This window comes from Bos indicus x Bos taurus, chromosome 21, assembly GCF_003369695.1.
Source record: "Bos indicus x Bos taurus breed Angus x Brahman F1 hybrid chromosome 21, Bos_hybrid_MaternalHap_v2.0, whole genome shotgun sequence".
NCBI lineage: Eukaryota > Metazoa > Chordata > Mammalia > Artiodactyla > Bovidae > Bos > Bos indicus x Bos taurus.
The window spans coordinates 54,763,171-54,784,998 of record NC_040096.1 but is presented as its reverse complement, the minus strand read 5'-3'; the positions used below and the strand labels follow the sequence as shown (position 1 = coordinate 54,784,998).

General features: G+C 36.2%; 1 protein-coding gene across 2 annotated transcripts in view; it reads right to left on the bottom strand.

Annotated features, from left to right (window-relative positions):
• Window positions 1–21,604, bottom strand: part of PRPF39 (pre-mRNA processing factor 39) — a 35,107-nt gene extending 13,503 nt beyond the window's left edge. The window contains exons 1-7 of one of the 2 annotated variants that reach the window (XM_027522066.1): window positions 21,445–21,571; window positions 7,573–7,919; window positions 6,578–6,703; window positions 6,323–6,391; window positions 6,057–6,219; window positions 5,810–5,928; window positions 2,605–2,772 (exon numbers count right to left, since the gene is read on the bottom strand). In XM_027522066.1, coding sequence (XP_027377867.1) covers window positions 2,605–2,772; window positions 5,810–5,928; window positions 6,057–6,143 — 374 coding nt within the window. In that variant the 5' untranslated portion in view covers window positions 6,144–6,219; window positions 6,323–6,391; window positions 6,578–6,703; window positions 7,573–7,919; window positions 21,445–21,571. Of the gene's footprint in view, window positions 1–2,604; window positions 2,773–5,809; window positions 5,929–6,056; window positions 6,220–6,322; window positions 6,392–6,577; window positions 6,704–7,572; window positions 7,920–21,444 lie in introns of both variants that reach the window. The other variant, XM_027522065.1, reaches the window with a different exon arrangement.
• Window positions 21,605–21,828: the final 224 nt, after the last annotated feature.

Here is a 21,828-nt window from a genome sequence, read left to right as displayed (position 1 = left end):
ATATTAGAAACTTCTTTCACATGGTGATAACATATGCATAATACTTTTTCATTAGCTTTTTCTACTATAAAGCTAATTTATTAACTCTATTAATAGAATGGCTGAGTGCCTAATACATATGGAACTGTTTTCCTATGTATTAAGGATGAGTATTTTTCAGTCACTAAGTTGTGTCTGACTTTGTGACCCCACGCACTGCAGCACGCCAGGCTTCCCTATCCTTCACTATCTCTTGGCGTTTGCTCACACTCATGTCCACTGAGTCAGTGATGCCATCCCAACCATCTCATCCTCTGCCTCCCCCTTCTCCTCCTGCCCTCAATCCTTTCCAGCATTAGGGGGTTATCCAATGATAAAAAGAATTAAAAAGCCTCCGAAAATGACAGACATGTAGAGGATACAGGAGACATAAATTCAAAGGAGCGTTATTAGTGCTAAGAAAAATGAAATAAATGTAGGCAGAGTGCTGGTACAAATGATAAGACAGTTCTGTTTAGGTGAACTGGAAAAAGTGTCATAGAGAAAACATTAAGCTATATGGGTCCTGAGGAATGAGCTCACCAGATAAATGAAAAGCGGAAAAGGCATTACAATCATAAAAGTATAAATCAACACTGCCCATTGGGAAATTATCAGTAGTTACGTTTGTCTAGAGCTTACGAACTACCAGGGACTGAGCCTGAGGAGTTAAGATCATACCACAAAAGTATTCATGCTAGGGCGATTTTAAATTAGATGTTTTCTTAGAGATAATGTTCAGTGTATATCCAATATACAAGCCTACACAATAGAAGTATTTGTATTACAGCACTCAGAATACTTCTTTTAGAACATGCTTCCTCTTCTACACTTATGAGTAACTTAAGGGCCAAGTCATGCACACATATCTTCTACAGGCCTTTATTCCTTCAAATTAAATGCATATGATCTGGTACACAGCAAGTGCTAAATAAACAGGGGAAGTATATTTGACAGAAGAAACCATTTCAGCAGTTCTTAAAGCAGTCAAGGGAATTAGTTTATTTATATAAACTATAAGATTTACTGATACAAATATTATTTATCAGTCTGGTATACTCCTAAGGAAAGTGGTTCTCCATGAAGTGAAAAAGACTAGATTAAAAAGTAGTATGTAAAACGCAACCCACTGTATCTCTATTATAAGTACATATGCATTTTAAAAACCCAGTGAACTATTCATTAAAAAAAAAAAAAAAAAAAAGATTTAGAAAACTACACCAAGAACTTTGGGGCCACAATGTCCAGGTTCCAATCAGCTTCCAAGCACTTACCAACTCTGTGATCTTATGCAAATATTTTAATCTTTCTTTACCTCTACTTTCATAAAATGTGGAAAATAACAGTATGATACCTCCATGGTTTATTGTGAGGATCAGAAGTTATAAGGCACTCAGAATACTGTCTGTATAACTGCTTCTTAGTCTTATTTTTTCTCATTCACCAACAATAAAATTATAATCATAGATTTTACCTATACTTTAGATTGATTTATGAAAGGAATGTGCTTTGATCCAGAAGACTTTTAAAATCTTTTTTTAAAGGTTTAGAAAAAATTAAAAATATTTAACTTTTAAAATTTGACCAAGAATTTCCAGATGCCAATCCTTGTGTTAATCTCTTTTAGCAAGTATCTCCCTAGGTCATTTATACCCTAGAAACCTGCACACCTCCTCTAAATTTCATGAAAAAAAAAAAAAATAAAAGAGAGAAACGGCACATTCAGACCCACGTTTCCTGTTTCTAACGTGGGTCTGCAGAGATTTAGCAAATTGATCCATAGTTATCTACAAATGCTTCATGAAGTTTTCTACTTTTTAGTAAAGAAAATTTCAGAAAATCACTTACTTAAAAAGTACCTAAGTTTACAGGTTCTACCACAATCCCAGTTATAAAAATTATGACAAAAATATAGATAATATGGCAGGTAAGAAGAGCAAACATTTATCAACACAGTCCTCATACTTTCTTGTTCAGAAAGACTGAGTCTGTATCAGTATGATACTTGAATACATCAGAAACAGAACATGCAAATCACAGTACAAAGAAGAGTTGTTTCATACAGCACTCATTAAAATGAAATGATACCAATCATAACAGATTATTGTAGTAGAAAATTAAACTGAAATAATTTTTGATTGTTTGAATATAAACAGGATTTAACTACAAAAAATACATTCTTCACTGTTTTGGACGTAAGATGCTGTTATGAATCACAAGAATGTACCTTGGGTAATTTATTACATTTCAAATAAGCTTCTACTATGTGCTATATACTGAGTTAATCATAAGAATAATAAAGCTTAGATTATTTTCACTACTCTGAAATATCCTAAAAGAGAAGTCCTGCTGTTTCCTCATCTATAAAACAGATCAAGGGAACCTTATATCTAAAACCAGTGAAGTTCATAAACTATATCAAAAATGTCAAAATTTTAAAGTATATATAAATTGATTATTGAGCAAAATAAATTTGTTTGCATCTAATAGAATCATACATTTCAAGAGAATAATTATCCTTAATATAAGAAATTAATTACCTGAGTTATCACAAAAAAATTTTAATGATCTGATTTTTCCACCCACCTCTGAAAATGATGACTATATAGCTGTGTCGGAATACCAAGAATACGATCATATATAGCTGTAACTTCTCTCAGGTTTCCCTGTTCATTTTCCCAGTTTATATACATTTCCCACAGTCTGTCCGAACGGAAATCTGTTCCCGCAGCTAGAACAGCATGCTCAAACGTTCTGAAAAATTAAATTACCTCTATGTTATCTTTCCAAGATAAAATCACTTTAAATATATTATTTCTGCATTTTGCAATATATACAAACATCAAATCAGTAAGTCATACATTTGAAATTAATATGATTTATATGTCAATTATACCTCATTTTTAAAAACAAAATATTTCTAAATTTTAGGAGATGTTAAATTCAAAATTACATGCAACTTTACAAGTATAGATTAAAAGAAGGAATAATAGACAAGTGCATATGACAGCTGCTTAAAAAAAGGGAAAATATAAAGGGAATAGATAAATGTACTTTTATGTAGCTGTATATTATTTTATATACCATAAATGTGCAATGCAAATTACACTACAAACATATAAGAGTGACAGAGCAGACACTAAAATACTCGTTAAACTAAAATGTCTGTTGAATAGATTCCTCTAGGGCAAAAGACAAAGTGACAACATTTATCTTAAGAAACAGTTGTCTGACAAAACAACTCTCCAATGAGGGGGTCCAGCTGCCTCTTTGGGTAATGAGAAATACACATATACTTTAAAACTCAAAATTCTCTCCTGATTCTAAAATTGCACAATTAATGTTTACTAAAAAGTCATTTATTTTAAAATATTTACGCTCATTTCAAGAGATTTCTGTAAGCAATTTTAATTACAGGATTTGATACCTCAAAGGGATAAAATTTTAGATACATATTTTCAAAATAAATATTATAATCAAGAGGGATTTTTAACAGTATAGAACTATACTACCTAAATTAATCTAAAACTAAACAGAATCCCAAAGCACTAGGAATTAGGTGGAACAGAGAAAACAAATTCTAACATTCATCTAACACATAAAAATACAAAATATTTTTCTAAAAGGATAAAGAAGCAGGCATTTTCCTGAAAGGTCTCAAAGGAAACAAGGAAGCTATATAAATTAAAGGCATGACACTGGCTCAGTATCATCAAAATGGATTAATAAAACAGTTCTCAAGAAAATAAACCCATGTATTTTTGAGAATTTAGAATATGATAAAAAAGTTATTGGTATTTTAAATCCATACACAAAAAAATTAGCCAATGAAGACAAGACAGACTGTTCAACAAATGGGAGAAAAAAAAAACGTTAATCTCTGATTCACAGAAGACACAAACGAAGGTTAATCTGTCTCACAAAAGGTACAAACTAAGTATCAGATAAATGAGGGACAGAAAAAAAAAAGTCTACAAAAAGAATTAGTAGAAAACCCAAGATTTAAATACCCTTGTCAAGACAGGCAAAAAACTCAGAAACTAATAAAACACTGAAAATTGAACCACGTTAAGAAAAAAATCAAACACCTCTACACGATAAAAATACCCAATGGAAAAATGCTTTAAGGCCCTAAGGAAGTATTACTTTCAACTCAAAATTCTATACCCCATGGGATTCATCAATTGGGTGTTTCAGATATACAGGTTCAAAAAATTTTTTTTCATTCTAAGCATCCTTTATCAGGAAGCTATGGAATTCACTCCTCTAAAGGTATGCAAGAACCAAGAAAGAATAGAATCTAATTAATAAACTAATAAACAGAACTTAGAAGGTAAAGACATCTCCTAGGATGATGATAATAAGGAAACCTGTAAACAGCTGCTATACAAAAGAATCAGAATAGGACCACCAGTGCAGATTACAGAAGAGGAGGTCCCAGGACGGTATCTCCAAGGGGTCAGGGTAGAATTTACAGATCTCAGAACATAATTCTCTAATTTTCAGATTAAGTATAATAACACGATACATGTATTTTTTTTACTTTCAAAAAAATAACTTACATAGATAGTAACTGTAATTGTGGAAAGTGAGTAGTATTGACTACTGAAAGTAGCTGTTGGAAGGGGTAGAAAATTTTAAGTGTTCCAAGAAAGCCAGGCAAACGGAAAAAGAGGCAGAGGTAAGAAAAGGGGTAATCATAGGAAAAACAAAAAGCTACGAAACCTATCCATATAGGAAAGATGAGGAATGGGAAGACAGGGTATAAATGAACTAAAAATTCTCATATACCGTAACAGAATGATAATGTCTACAGCTAGTGAAAGAGAAGTAGAAAGCAGTAGAGTGCTATTGCTATCAACATGTTGGAAAATAAAAGAAGAAACAGCTAAAATATGTGAAGAGAGGTGGAAGGACCACTTCTTGTTACAAGTAGTTTAACATTAACTGTCTAAACTATATGCACATACTTTGATAAAAATAAAAACCAAAAATACATTTTAAATTCCTATAATTCAAAGGATAATTTGGAAGTAAAATAATCATATAACTAGGCAATGTGAAAATGGCTTATATAGACAGCATCTGAAAAGACAAGACGGTAAACCAAGATATGTAAATCAAGAAACCTAGAGATAGGTGAATTGAGATAATGAAACACTACAGAAGGTTTAAAAAAAAAATATGCCATGACTGGGAAAATGACTACCTTCACACACTATGAGAGTTTAAAACTGGTACCACTTTTAAAGGAACATTTGAAAAAAAAGAAAAAAAAAAAAAGGAACATTTGATAAATGTAGCTGTGTATTTCCTTTGATACAAGTTCCATTTCTATAGTGCTCTATATAAATACTGACTTATAAGAGATATTCACTACAGCACTATTTCCTATAAAGATTTGGTTAAATAAAATACAGTACCTTGATACTGTAAGGTTAAAAAATGGTAGGGAGAAAGTCTAGAACATTGTTAATTAAAAAAACAAAGACAAATATGTATAATAGATATACACACAGATACATGTATATCTATATATCTGAAAGAATAAACACCAAGTCATTTACCATGAGGGGAGACGGATTGAAGACATAAGAAAACAGCGTATGGAATGGTGGAGGAACTTTATTATGTACATTTTTTAATAATCATGCATAAGTTTACTAGGGTACTTTTTTACAGTGAAAAAGCATATAAAAGTTATACTTTCAGTTTAGCATCTATAGTAGTTCTATTATCAATATCAGAATACCTGACTTATTTATATCTTTAAATACTTAGTTTCACATACCCTCTTACAGTACTGTTTGTCTCAGGATCACCAGGGTCCAGTGTTTCTTTTAAGAAGTTTATATAGTGTATCCAAAGGTCAACACTCAGAGGTATTGCCTGAAGCCCCCGGCGATACACCTAAGAAGAAAACAACAAACTGTACTTCAAATATTTAATTATGTCTTAACAGAGAGGCAACACTGTGTTATCCGGTGAACCTTAGAAATACTAATTACTGGAATTTTGTTTAAATAATCTACCATTACCATTTGGGTGGAGGTTGGATAGAACATGGCAATGTTCTGATCCCCACGTGCAGAGTCTTGATCTTCAAAGCGCAGCAGTCCCTGCATTCTGACCGGGCTGTGTGGGCAGGCTTTGGGTTACAGACCATAGGGCACAGACCCATTAGAGCATCAATGACAGCGTCTGACCAAAAATGCAATAAGACGTAGCAAATGTGACTAGCAAACCAACTATATTGTTTGGAAAATGAGAAATAAATGTAAGTGAGAGAAAAGCCCTGCCCTACTTGTTAAGCTGCAGTGTAATACAGAGGCTTGCACTGCAAAGCTTGACAAACTGTAGAGGTTTAACGCACCTGCCAACAAAGAGAGAAAATATTAGCTACAAATGCCACAAGAGTGACAAATGCAAATAAAATACCCTATAAAATTGTTTGACCATAAATCGTAGGTACTGCCAGCCAAAAAAAAAAAGTCTTTGCTTTGTTATTATTTGGCTTACAGTACCTAATGGAGATAATTTTATTCAGTAATGTACGCACCTCATCTGATTGTTTAATGTTGTCATGTCGCTTTTCAAGGTCTGCATACTTTTTCCAATAACCATAGCAATACGGATAGTGTATGAAAAATTTGTCAAATGCTTTCCTGGCAGCCATCAAGTGATTCTGATGAAAATAAAACAAAGTGTTTAAACATCTTGAAAATTTCTGTCACAAAAGCATTTATTATTCCTTCTAATATACAGGCATACCTCAGAAGAATTGCAGGTCTGATTTCAGACCACTGCTATAAGATGTGTATCACAGTAAAGCAGGTCATACAATTTTTTTTGTTTCCAAGTGCACACAAAAATTCTGTTTATATTCTATTGCAGTCTAAGTACGCAATAGCATTATGTCTAAAAAAAGCAATGTATATACTTTAATTTTAAAATACTTTATTGCTACAAATTGCCAAAACAATTATAAAACAGTAATATGAAATACCACTGATCACAGGTGACTATAACAAAAATAAAAAGTCTGAAATATGGCAGAAAATATCAAACATGTGAACTAAACAGGAAGGGAGCAAACACTGTTGGAAAAACAGCACCAACAGACCTTCTCAATGCAGGATTGCCACAAACCTTCAATTTGTGAAAAATGTAGTATCTATGAAGTTCAATAAAGTAAAGCTCAATAAAATGAGGTATGCCTGTATCATCTCAAATAAAATAAACGGCAGGCTTAAAAACTATTCACTCAACAGCTTTGAAACAGAAGGAACTAGTTCTGTCAAACAGCAGGGTAATATTTTTTTTTATTTTAGCAATTTTATACACATATACATACACCAGTCTTTACAAACATTAGAATTTGATTATAATACTCTCTATAATGTACAAATGCCACGAAAGCTATTTTTGAAGCTAAAATATATATATTATTTATTCAACTTAATCTGAAAATCATAAAAGAGGCAACTTCAATTACAAAACAATAAGGCTTAGTCTGATATTGTTTAATCTAATCCCATTGAAATAATTACTAACCTCCTGTTCTACATACTGAAGCAAATATACCCAGCCTGTAAAATCCTGAGGATTACTTTCTACAGTTTTCCAAAACTTTTCATATTCTGGAGGGAAGTTTGCTTCTGTTTCTGTCACTGGAAGGTCCACAGTACTTGCTATTTCATTTTCTTCTGTAGTTGTGTTCACATTAGGAGATCCATCGGGTGACTGCTCCATTTCTGTAACATTCATAATCTCCGTACTAAAATCAGCAGACTGCTCTACCGCTGCCTCTGAACTGCTGCCAATGCTGCCATTACTGGAATTTCTGTACTCATCCATGTGAGAGTTTTGCATAGCTGTTTATTTCACCTTCAGTTAATGATCTGTGGAAACAAAGAGAAACAACTTCCAAATGTTTATTTGGCATTATCAAAGCCATCTTTTAAAAGCCTGTTAGCTATTAAAAGAATATATTAACTTGATTCTTGAGCTCTCCTGTAAGTCTGATACTCAGGTTTAGTAGTTGTTACATTATAAGTTAAATTCTATAACATATAAATTTTCCAAAATTCTGCCATTTTATTGTTGACTGAGCAAAAATAGCTCTTTCATCTATTAAACAACTGAATATTGTGCTAGCTCCCTAAAGAAGCATTGAATTCAATGCTTCTCAGCTAGCTAAGAATCTAAAATTTAATGTCTGAATTCTATCCTGATACCAATCTTGGCAAACAGCAATATTTTTAATACCTGTCCTGGAGGCTAAAGGTAAAACTAATAAAACAAACTGTGGTAATGGACATAAATGTTCCAGAGGGAAACGCATAACATAGCTTAAGGCAGATTTTTAGAAAAGAGAAGGTTAATATTGTTGAAATTTTTAATTCTAGAAGATTTTATTATAGAAGACATGTATTATTTAAAAAAGTTAGAGAGTGACTTTTAAACTGAATACACGTTATTAAAAACATATTTATGAGAGAATCCCCTGGTGATTCAGGACTCAGGACTTGGTGCTCTCACTGCCGGGGCCCTGGGTTTGATCCCTGGTTGGGGAACTTAGGTCCCATAAGCCAGGCAGCCAACAGAACAATGAAAAAAAGCATAAAAAACTGTACTTATGAAAGTTTTACCACCTGGATAATTAATTTGTAAAATCTTTAAATTAAGTCATCTTACAGTTAAAGCCATAAAATAATAAAGAATTATTATTTTTTCATAATTCACTTCATCTCTTCCACTAACAGTTTAAATGGAAACTGATTCATTAAATTATAGGGCATGTCTTTTTTTAAATTATGGATTATTCTCAAAACTGAACAGACCATAAAATTGATTTACTCCTAAACTACATTTCGAATACATAAGTAGTTAACACAGTACAATTTAAAAGAGGATTAAGGCTTTAAAGGTAGTAATTCAAAGAAAGAAATCCAAGTGACCAATAAACATATGAAAGGATTGTAGCTTTACTAATAAAGATGTGAATTAAAACAATGAGATATCAAATTGGCAACAATTAAAAAGATGTATCTGGAGGACATTCATGGAAAATATACCAAATGGGATTTGTGCATATTTTATGTTAGATAAATAATCAGACAAAAAGCATATGATTAAAAGCATCCCCTGGAACACTGTATTATAGTGAAGAGACAATGTATTAAGTACATTGCTTTAATAAATGCTGTATCTGTACAATCAAACAGTAAAAGAAATATGTGCACCTGTGATATCTACTACATATTATTATATAGATGCTACACAGATCTGTAAGAATATATACCAAATAAAATATACTAAAAATATTAGTTGGTGTTAATATTAGCCCAACTAATATTTTGGGCTGATGCTTGTTTTTGTTCAGAGTGGCAATATACCTAACCCCATGTAAGGATTCGGAAAAGGCAATGGCAACCCACTCCAGTACTCTTGCCTGGAAAATCCCATGGATGGAGGAGCCTGGTAGGCTGCAGTCCATGGGGTCGCTAAGAGTCGGACACGACTGAGCGACTTCACTTTCACTTTTATGCACTGGAGAAGGAAATGGCAACCCACTCCAGTGTTCTTGCCTGGAGAATCCCAGGGACGGGAGAGCCTGGTGGGCTGCCGTCTACGGGGTCACACAGAGTTGGACATGATTGAAGCGACTTAGCAGCAGCAGCAGCAGCAGCATGAGACTGAAAAAGGCATCTGCTGCAGAGCTCTTATAAAGATGTTGCTTTTTTGATAAAAAAGACAATCAGCAAATAGTGTAGGCTCTACCACTTTATTCTTACCTTGAATGTGAACATATCTGAAACAACCTATATTAACAAAGTCAAAAGGACTGGCCAGAAAAATGAAGAAATGCCAGCCCTGACATCATCAAACTGCTAACATGCCAACTTTATACTGCAAGAGAAAGTAAGTCCCTATTTGTTTAAACTATTATCAATAGATGGGTTTTTCTATTACTTGCAGAAAAGTACACTCCTAACTAACCCACAAACAATGCATGAGAATGTTCATTTTTCCATCTCCCCTCGTTAGCACTAGGTATCAAGAAACTTAATTTTTTTCATCTGATTAAAAATGAAAAACAGAAAGTAGTACCTCATTTTGATCTGCATTTCTTTAACTACAAGGAGGTTGAATTTCTATTTTCTTTTTTTTCTTAAATGCTACTTCACATCCTCAGTCCATATTATTCATATATTTTTTGTGTGTGTATGGAGGGCATCTTTTAGACTGTCATGGAGATTTGAACTCCAGATTTTAAAATGTAGTAGTATTATACTACATTTCAAAATGCAGTATGAAGCAAAATTTTTCCCAAAAAAAGGATAAACTTAAAATGTTAGATCAAGTGAATCTGAGGCTGAATGCCACTGAAAGAATTAGTTATAGCCAGGTAACTCTGGGGAATATTTTTTAAAAGGAGGTAGAGAAGGGGTGAAGACAAAGGGAGGTTGGGAGAGGTTGGGTGCGGACAACAAGTTCCCACTACTCGATGGCATATCCAGCAATATACTACATTCCTTGTAGAGAATACACAGATAGTTTTCATTCTAAGGCTTATGAACTAGTTGAAAAGAGATCAAAAACATGCAAAGAAATTATATAAAATTTCAAATGAAACAAGTCAAAATTTAGAGAAATCTATTGAAAACCATAGGCATCTAGCAAAACTTTACAAAACAGAATTTAGTCTTCACTTTGAAAAGTGAAGTCGCTCAGTCGTGTCCGACTCTTTGCAACCCCATGGACTGTAGCCTACCAGGTTCTGAGGAGCCTCTCAGTCCATGGAATTTTCCAGGCAAGAGTACTGGAGTGGGTAGAAAAAGAATTATAAATTATTTCAAAATAAGAAATAGAACACATGACTTGACAGAACCACCTTTCTTATTAACAGATAAGAAGATGGAAATGAGGATTGGTTCTAAGACAAGGAGATAAGATTGATCAGAATGAAGAGGGCCTGCATTGGGAAAGTGAAATGAAAGTAAGCAGGGCAGAACAAGAGGAATTTGAAAAAAATAATAAACAATCAAATCTAGAAAAAAGAGTTTCCTTCTACTGCATTACTGACTGTTGTCATAAACTTTTCCAGGTTTACCATTTTTGATCCTAGGAAAAGGCGCAGAAGCTTTTCAACTTATTTTGGTCTCTTTTGTCCCCTACATTAAAGAAAAGACACTACTGAAGATTAATTTTCCAGACATAAATTAGTCATTATTTTGTGTTTTTTTATTTCAAAGCATACTGCCAAAACAAACAAAAAAAGATTGTTCATTGATACATTCTGAGTCATTTACTACCTGCCCTATTCTAACTGCATACTTAAGTGGGACTTAAGTTTTTTCTGGAATCAGCAAATTTACCACACCCCTGCATCATCTCAGACTATCAACTACTTCACACCCTGCAATTATAGTGTTATAAAACGAGTTAAGAACATCAGCCTTGTCCTCAGGGAGATCATTTTTCTGATTACTTCGAAAATCACAGGACCAAAAGAAAAACACACTGAAGTTATTTTTAAATAAGTTATTCTAACATATACTTCATAATATGGCAATTACTAACTGGGAGGGATTGGGGGCAGGAGGAGAAGGGGACTACAGAGGATGAGACGGCTGGATGGCATCACCGACTTGATGAACATGGGTTTGGGTGGACTCCGGGAGTTGGTGATGGACAGGGAGGCCTGGCGTGCTGCGGTTCATGGGGTCGCAAAGAGTCGGACACGACTGAGCAACTGAACTGAACTGAACTAGTACTAGTATATTCTTAACAACAACCATTAACTTTGAACTTGTGACATAAAACGGCAAAGTTGTAAAAAAATAATTATCCAAAGGAAGAAGACAACAGTGTGGTACTAGCATAAAGATAAACAGACCAATAGAATAAAAACATAAAGCCCAGAAATAATGTTGGACAAGAGTTACAAGATTACTCAATGCGGAAAAGACGGTCTCTTAAACAAATGGTGCTGGGAAAACTGGATCGTCACATGCAAAAAAAAAAAAAAAAGAAGCTAAACCCTTAACTTACAGCATATATAAAAATTAACCCCAAATGGACAGAACTCCTAGAAGAAAACATAGGGGGAAAGTTTCATGAAAGTGGACTTGGCAATGCTTTCTTGGCTATGATACCAAAAGCACAGGCAACAAAAGCAAAAATAGACAAATGGAGCTACATCAAACTAAAACCTGTGCATCAAAGGGCACAAGTTAACAGGCAAACGGCCGAATAGGAGGAAACATCTGTAAATCTTATATCTGATTAGCAGTTAATACATATAATAAAGAGCTTCTATAAATGAACACAAACTCAATTAAAAATGAAAAAAATGATTTAAACAGACATTTCTCCAAAGAAGATACACAAATGGCCAAGAAACACATGAAAAGATGCTCAGTATCACTTATTAACATAGAAATGCAAATGGAATTCACAGTATCACCTCACACCCATTAGGATGGCTACTATCAAAAAATAAAACAGGAAGCAAGTTTTGGCAAGAATGAGGTGAAATTGGAACCTTTGTGCACTTATGGTGGGATTATAAGATGGTGCAACTGATACAGAAGACAAAATGGGGTTTCCTCAAAAAATTAAAAATAGAACTACCATAAAATCCAAAATCCCACCTCTGAGTATATGGTCAAACTGAAAGCCAGGTTTCAAAGAGCTATCTGTATAGCCACGTTCACAGCCACATATCCAAAACAGTCAAAGGAGTAAGCAACCCAAATGTCCAACACAGATGAAGAAATAAATACAGTGTGATATACACATACAACAGAGTATCATTCGTCTTTAAAATGAAGGAAATCCTGTCATACACTACATGGGTGAACCCTGAGGAAATTATGCTAAGTGAAAAAAGCCTGTCACAAAAAGACAAATGCTACATGAGTCTACTTATATGAGGTACTTAGAGTTGTCAAATTCATAGGAACAGAAAGCTGATGGTGGTTATGAGGGACTAGAGATGGAGAAAAGGGGGGTTGTTGTTTTAATGGGTATAATTTCATGGGTATAAAATGAAAAAGTTCTGGAAATCTGTTAGAACAACCATGTGAAAATACACAACACTACTAACTGTACACTTATAAATGGTCAAGGCTTCCTCAGGTGATTTGTGGTTAAGAGTTCGAACTTCCACCACGGGGTGCATGTTCACTCTCTAGTCACGGGAACCAAGATCCCACAAGTCTGCTTTGCTGTGCAGCTTGAAAAAAAAAAAAAAAAAGGTTAAGAAGGTCGATTTTATCTTATGTGTTTTTACTACAGCAAAAAATTTTTTGATGGAAGAAGATAGCTAAACTATAATTCAATTAGAAAAGAGGAAATCCCAGAGACTAGGGATCAGAACTTTCAGTTCTTTCATTACTAGCACAGTAAATATTACAAGAGGGTACAGGAGGGTGAGTCCTACTTCTCTCCCTTAAAAGGATGAGATTCTAGTCAGTCTTACTTTCCTCACTTCGAAAGGAGACAAGTCTGCTTCACAGGGCCGTTGAAAACATCAGATGAGATAAACGCATGTTCAAGTCCTAAAACTATAAACTCACATAAATGAAGAGATCACTTAAAACAAGTTCCTGGAAAGTATTATCCAAACTTAAGATGTTATACTTTAAAATTGTCTCCTAGGTGGCTCAGTGGTAAAGAACCCACCTGCAATGCAGGAGACCGGGGTTCAATCCCTGGGTTGGGAAGATCCCCTGGAGAAGGAAATGGCAACCCACTCCAGTATTCTTGCCTGGAAAATCCCATGGACAGAGAAGCCTGGTGGACTGCAGTCCGTGGGGTTGCGAGAGTCAGACATGACTTACTGGCTAAACAACTTTAAAATTAACAAGGAAAATAAAAATGAACTTTACAGTGCATCTAGAATTTGTTGTGCAGAGACTTTAGGAGGTGCAAAAAAACCTACTGACTTTGACGTCAAAAAACTGGTGGTAATCAACACAGTATTCATCTGAAAATATTTTATTTCCTGACTTTTCAATTTTAGATATTTTTTGCCATCTATTAGATAAAATATAGGTTTAATTATTATACCAAATACATATGCACAATCTTCCTCTCATGTGCTTCCAATGTAGTTCTATTTGGCTGGGGTTCAATCAATATTCAGGTTTACATTAGTATGCCTATGCAAACATTTTTTTTCAAGCTACTTTGTATACTACAATCACATTTCCTTGCTTCTACCTCTTTAAATCTATCATTTTCATATGCTTCACTGCCTTTGAAAACTGACTCCACATCCTTGAAGAGACCTTATAAAGGTCCTTTAAAACTGTCACTCATACTTATCAATCCCATTTCCCCTTCTGGTGCCATCCTTTCTGAAACCATCTAACCTTCTGCAACAATTTCAATTTGCTCGTCTTATCTAGGATTGTCTCTTCATTTTGATATTAAGAATTCCTTTCACTTATCCCCTGGAGTGAATCTCATTTATAACAAAATCTATTTCTTCCTTGATTTACTCCCTCTTGTAGAGAATCATTTCTGTAATTCTGAAAAAAGATATGTGGGGTGAAAAAAGGTAAGACTTTCCAATTCTAAAATCCTCATGAGAGATGGTACTGGGATGTAATTTTTTAATTACAAAATTAATTATTTTTTCCAATAAATAAATAAAATCCTCATAATTAAATGAGTATAAAATTCTAGAATGAAAATATTTTTTTCTTAAAAGTTTTAAAGCAATTTATTCACTGTTTCCTACCATCTGATGTCCCTACTGAGAAAATCTGACATTTTTATTTCTTATCCTCTTCCTGTGACCTGTTTTTATCTCCATGGAGGCTTTTAGTTTCTCTGTTTATCCCAGATGTTCTGAAATTGCTTAACGATGTGCCTTAAGATGAGTCTTTTCCAAAGATTCTGCAAGGCATTCATTTGGAAGGCCTATTTTTTAAATCTGTTTACATCATTAAGTTCTTACATTCTATATCTATTATTTATTTGATAATTTTCTACTCTTGGTTTTCTCTGTTGGATCCACACTGCTCAGGTGTTGGACTTCCTGGATTGATCCTCTACGTATCTTATCCCACATTTTTCTTCTATTCCTTTCACTTATTCTACTCTGTGATAACCCTGTTACTGAGTTTTTAATATAACTTTCTTTATTCTCTGAATAATCAATATTCCTTTTTTACGGGTGCAGTATCTCCTGCTATTTCTAGAATATACTTTAAATTCTCTTGTTCTCAGCACTGTCTCTTCTGAGTGTCTTTGACTACTTGTTTTGATCTCTCAAGTATAGTGATCTTCAAACTTTTGTTCAAGAGTAAGTATGAGGCAGTAGAAAACAAACCAGACAAAGTTGACAATGGGTGGGCTTCAGTGCAGGATGGTATTCTTTTTTTTCTTTTCTTTTTTTTTGGGCCAGGGGCGGGTGGGTTGCCATGCTGCACAGCTCAGAGGACCTTATTATCCCAACCAGGAATCGAAGCTGCACCCTTAGCAGTGAAAGCTCAGAGTCCTCCACTGGGAATTCTTAGGATGGCATTCTTTGAGGGTAGAACCCATTAAATGTCAGTGTTCTACACTGGTTCCCTTGGGTTATGTTTTGCCAAAGAAGAATGTTTCAACTTGAGTAAGGCAACAAGCATTCTGGGAGCAAAGACAACAAACCAGGCTTGTGATCGCACCATTCAACACAGACTTTCTTTCAAGTTCCCATTTTCACTAAGACCCTTCACCCCTGCCCCACCTCCCACCAGCTATGCTAACTTCTCTGGTTTTACCCTCTTCAAATAATGAACATCCAGTTCTTTGCTGGCTATACTAGATGGAGAAGGACAATTTAGATGTGAACAAAACAAAATCCCTGTTCTCAAGGAGCAGACATTACAGTGGGGAGATGGAGGCTTTCTTCCCTAAGTAAATTTCTTATATATATGTGGTATCAAGTGCTAAAAATAAAAAGAGAGGATGAGGTAGCAGGAAAGCCAGTCATGCAACTATCTAGAGGAAGAAAATTACAGGCAGAAGAGCGAGCATGTTCTGAGATAACTGCTTTGCTTGCCATGTTCACAGAAAAACATATCAGTAAGAGACAGTATGAAAGGATTTGCTTAAACATCCCTCAATTTGACTTGAATTCTTCTAAAATTTGTCTTTACTAAGTATATCAAAGTAAACCTCATGTAAACACCTATTTTATCATTTTTTGCAGGTTCCAGGATTTTAGTTCCCTGACCAAGCATCGAACCCATGCCCCCTACACTGGGAGCATAACCACTGGACTGCAGGGAAGTCCCTAAAGGTCTATTTTCAAAAAGCAATGTTGAGCGGGGGAAAAAAAAAAAAAAAGCAATGTCAAACTTCCCCAGTGGTCCAGAGGTTAAACATCCACCTGCTGTGACTTCCTTGTTGGTCCAGGGTCAAGAATCCGCCTTGCAATGCAGGGGACACAGGTTCTATCCCTGGTCAGGGAACTAAGATTCCCACATGCCGGAGCAACTAAGCTGAACCCGTAAGCTCTGGAGCCTGTGTGCCACAACTACAAAGCCTGAGCACCAAAACTAGAGAGTCTGTGCACTGCAATGAAGATCTCATGAGCTGCAATTAACACCTAACACAGCCAAACAAATAAATAATTGGGGAAAAAAAAAATTCCCGGAGACACGGGTTCAATCCCTGGACCGCTTCATGTCAAAAAGTATTCTGCCCGTGTTTTCCTGTGTTTCCCTCACCTCTTTTATAATCTTCCTTCCCTTTTGCTCTCAAAGTATGTGTTCCCCTAAGCATACTATAAAAATTGAAATACATAACAATTATTTGTCTTCCTCCTTCCCTTGGTCACAATGGATGAAGTATCTCTGCTGCTATCAATGGTCAAACTCTGAACTAATGACTTGGATCACTTCTCCCACCTATCTTCTCAAACATGTTGCTTCTTAAATTATCTTCACGGTCTCCTTATCAGTTTCTCTTAGTATATTAGATTACTTCCATTACCCTTCAAATATGTAAAAATACCTCTCTTTTATATAAAAATTTATAATATACGTAACTTAGCTTAAACTTATAGAACAAACAAAGGACAATCATAAGCTATGTTGAGGATTTAGATTTTGTTTCAAGTACAACAGAAAGACATTGAAGCTGTCTAAGCTTATCTCTACACTACACCCTCCTTGTTGTTCAGTTACTAAGTTGTGTCCAACTCTTTCCGACCTCATGGACTGCAGCACACCAGGCTCCTTTGTCCTCCACTATCTCCCGGAGTTTGCTCAAATACATGTCCACTGTGTCGGTGATGCTACCTAAGCATCCTGCCTTTGCCGCCCCCTTTCTCCTTTTGCCTTCAATCTTTCCTAGCATTGGAGTCTTTTCCAGTGAATCGGCTCTTTGCATCAGGTGGCCGAAGTACTAGAGCTTCAGCTTTACCATCAGTCCTTTTAATGAATATTCAGGGCTGATTTGCTTTAGGATTTCCTTAGGTTTGATCTCCTTGCAGTCCAAGGGACTCTCAAGAGGCTTCTCCAGCACCACAATTTGAAAGCATCAACTCTTCATCTCTCAGCCTTTTTATGGTCCAACTCTCACATCTGTACATGACTACTGAAAAACCATAGCTTTGACTGTACGGACCACTGTTGGCAAGGTGATGTCTGTTTTATAATACGCTGTCTAGGTTTGTCACTGTTTTCCTCCAAGGAGCAAGTGTCTTTTAATTTCATGGCTGAAGTCACTGTCCACAGTGATTTTCTATATCCTCCATTTACCCTTAAATTTGGATTATCACTACTCTGAAATTCTCCCAAAGTCACAATCGCTTTGTTTATAAATCCAACTGGACATGTTCTGATTCATCTTTCTGATCTACTCTTCACTGTATCCAACAGTAATGATGACTTTCTCCTTGAAAGGCTGTCTCTTCTTGCCCTTTTTCTAACATATCACATCCATCTAGTTTTGTTGGGTGTTCCAGTTCAGCTCATTTCAGCTTCAGGACCTGAGTGTATGTAGTTTTTTCGTCTGTCTGGAATGCTGCCCCAACTCTCTACCCCACTCAAAGCCTTCAACCCAACTGAAGCCCAATAACTAATCTGGGCAAATTTAAACATCCCTGACTGAAACGTATTCCCAGACCCTCCAAATAAGTTTATTTCCCCCAATGATGCTTCCACAGCATTCTTCCACGGCACACAATCACATTTGTGATACTCATTCAATGTCTTTTTCTTTCTAGATTATAAATTCCTTCACAGTAAGGCTCAGGTCTACCGATACATGGAGATACAGTACACATGGAGGTATGATACACACCTAATCCACTGTTTAATAAGTAAAAAAGCATCACAGTCCTTACCCTCCCTACCCAGAGTCCTAAACCTAGCTTAGATCTCCCGCATTGTAGGCAGATGCTTTACTGTCTGAGCCACAAACAAAGTCTCATAACAATTGGGAAGGTGTATAATAAAACATTTGGGTTAAAGCCTGATAGAACTGAATTAAAGATCTGGCCTAGTTACTCATTAGGGAACTTTGAGCATGTTTCTTAACCTTTCTAAGCCTCATGCACAAATAATCACACATACCTTGCTATAAAGATTAACTATCCTCTTCATTTACACTGTTATGTTACAATATAATTATCTTCCCTTTTGAATAATGTTTTTCAAACTTCAGAATGCCTTGCACCAGCTTATTTTTTTTAAAGAAAAAAAAAAAAAAAATCAGAGTGCATTGCACACATTAAGGGCACACTGTTGAAATACACACAGAATCTGACTACTAGATTATTGAACTGCAATGTTACATGTACATCCTATTATGGCTAGTGGCTAAGTCACTTCAGTCGTGTCCAACTCTGTGTGACCCCATAGACGGCAGCCCACCAGGCTCCCCCGTCCCTGGGATTCTCCAGGCAAGAACACTGGAGTGGGTTGCCATTTCCTTCTCCAGTGAATGAAAGTGAAAAGTGAAAGGGAAGTCTCTCAGTTGTGTCCGACTCTTCACGACCCCATGGACTGCAGCCTACCAGGCTCCTCCGTCCATGGGATTTTCCAGGCAAGAGGACTGGAGTGGGGTGCCATCGCCTTCTCCGTCCTATTATGGGCTGCAGTCAAAAAAATGGAAAAACACTGCTACACATAAATTAATTATTATTGGAATAGTAAATTCACTGAGAGCAGCGCCCCTGGTTTCATTCACTACTATGTCCCTAGAATCTGAAAGTGTCTAGTATACAATAGCACAATAAATGTTGAAAGACTGAGTGATCTATCTGGTCCCAACTTAACTTTCCAAAGGTATTAATCCAACAGTATTCCTTACTGTCATTTACAGAGGACAACACACGCTCATGCCTGAGCCTGTGCTCATGATATTCTCTCAGAGTAACAAAAATTTCCTCCTGTTCTCAACTCACGCCTTTTTACTACTTTGCATTCTCTTATATAAAACTGTAATGAGATGCATAAAGTCTACAAGTGTAAGAGAAAAATGATATATTAAATCTGAATAAGCAGTACATGAAAAAGTAGAGTTCTACATCATACATTTTAAGTTTTAGTTCAGTTATGAGATACATTTATCTAAGAATTTAATATACCATCTTAACATTTAAAAGCTCTTTTGGAGGATGACTTAAATTAATTTTTAGTAAAATTAAAAATGAGAAATACTCAATTAAAAATGAGAAATCTGATCTATTATCTTAATCTCTTTATAGGCATTTATACTGACAGAGGTACCAAAATCATATCATTTATTATTCTTTTCATAAATAGAACATATAAAAATCTGAAGTCATCACTAAGGACTCAAAGTCAGGAGTTTGAGTACTACAAATCAACTACCTTTGCAATCCTTAAGTCATTCTGTGCCTCATCCACAGATAAGCTAATCTAAAGACTCAAAATGTTTGGGAAAAAACAGACTATCATCATCACTGGCTTTGGCAACTGTTTTCAGAGGCTGAGCAGAATGTTTATACAGATTGACCTTTTTAAAGTTTCCATATATTAAGCACTTGCTACATTCCAGAAACTGGACTTTATTCATTTACATAAATGTTTGCACCATCTTCATATTTTTGGGAAAAAAAATTATCATTTGGTTGGAATTATTTTCTTCCCCCTCTGGCTGTTTTTCAAGAAATTTTTTAAAATCCTGTACTTTATGTGGTATTATTTGCTGGCACACCACAGAAGGGTCTCTTCTCTCTCTTATTTACATTATTACCCAAGATTGATACATAGTTTCCTGTGCTATATAGTAAGAACCTTATTGTTGATCTATTTTATACATCCACTAATCTTTCCCTTGAAAAAAAGCCACACATACTTTCTATCATTTGATTTATAAGATTCTTTTTCGTATTCAATTATAGGTAAGCAAGTAAAATCACTTCCAAATATCATGACACTAAAAAAACTCCGCTTTTCAATTCTCACTTCAAATATCTCATACTACCTACTAATTAGCCATCTTTGCTAACCCCTAATTATTCCAGAGTTCACAATCTTGAGAACTTGTCTTCTTTAGCAGAACTCCTTTCATTAACATTATCCCCACCAGCGGCCAAACAGTGGAAAAATTCCAACTTCTGCAACTTTAGAGTGGGGGGAGGGGAAGAATACACCTGACAGTATTCGCTTGTTTTTCCATCCATTTACTAGCTCTCAGAACCCAAAATACTTAAGTTCCAATGCTTTTTCAGGCTTCAACCTTTACAACCGTAAAAAAGTGTTAAGTATTTCTGAACAGGAATGTTAAACTTAAAGGTAATATTTTAGTTGGCATAAATATAGTACATAATACTAACTGAAGATGTGATTTTTAGAACGAGAGAAACAGCAGTGTTGGTCTCTGGCTACAAAAGATAAACACTGGTTTTTCTGCTTCCATCCTAGCCTGCCAAAAGCTTTAACTGATCTTTGGGGTGCTGTGACTCAAGAGTCCTAGAGTGTGTCTTCAGTCAGAACGCGAAACGCGCCCTACAAGGCGCCTAAAAGTTTTACCCAATTTATATTACATTCTCCCAAACCTCTGGGTCCCTTCCACTTCCAGTCGTTCCAACCACACTGGTTCCCAGCTCTCGCGAAAGCATGGGCTTTAGACTTATCCCCAAAGCGCTTCCTAAATCCAAGTTGAGGCCCACAATTCCCCGCCCGTCCTAAGGCGCCGGGAGAGAAACGAATGGTCTAAGAAAAGAAACCTCGCACTGCTCCACCCAACAGGTGGGAATGAGAAGGGATGGACAGCTGGGCCGCGAGGCCAAGTCAGGCCTCAAAACAGGGCGGGAGAGGGAGGCCGCAGCCCCAGCGCGGCCTGAAACGAGGCAGGCCCCTTCCAGACCAGCGTATCAGAACGCCCCCCCACCCCACCCCCTACCCCCCACCCTCGGCTAATTCCAAGGCGCCCGCCCCAGCTGACCTGACGATGGATGCCACTGAATTCCATGAGCCACAGTCTGGGCCAGCTGAGTCGAAGATGGCACTTTAACACTCTCCGTCCCCACAAACACAGCAGTCGCCACCAGCACCACAGCCTCCTCCTCGAGAGCACGGCGCACATGCGTCAGAGCCCCCGGAGGCGAGGGAGTCACGTGGCTGCGCAGGACGCAGGTCTCGCCCTCCGCGAGAGGTGGACCGGGCAGGCCCCGCCCCGCTGCCTTGAGGGCCCGGCCGCTGTTCCTATGCGGCGTTGCCTCTACTTGGACTTCCCAAACAAAAAGCGGGTCCTTAGGGCTTTTCGTACCTCAGATCTTAAACACAGACAGCGCCCCACCCCGCCAGAGAAAATGCTGTTATTCTTTTT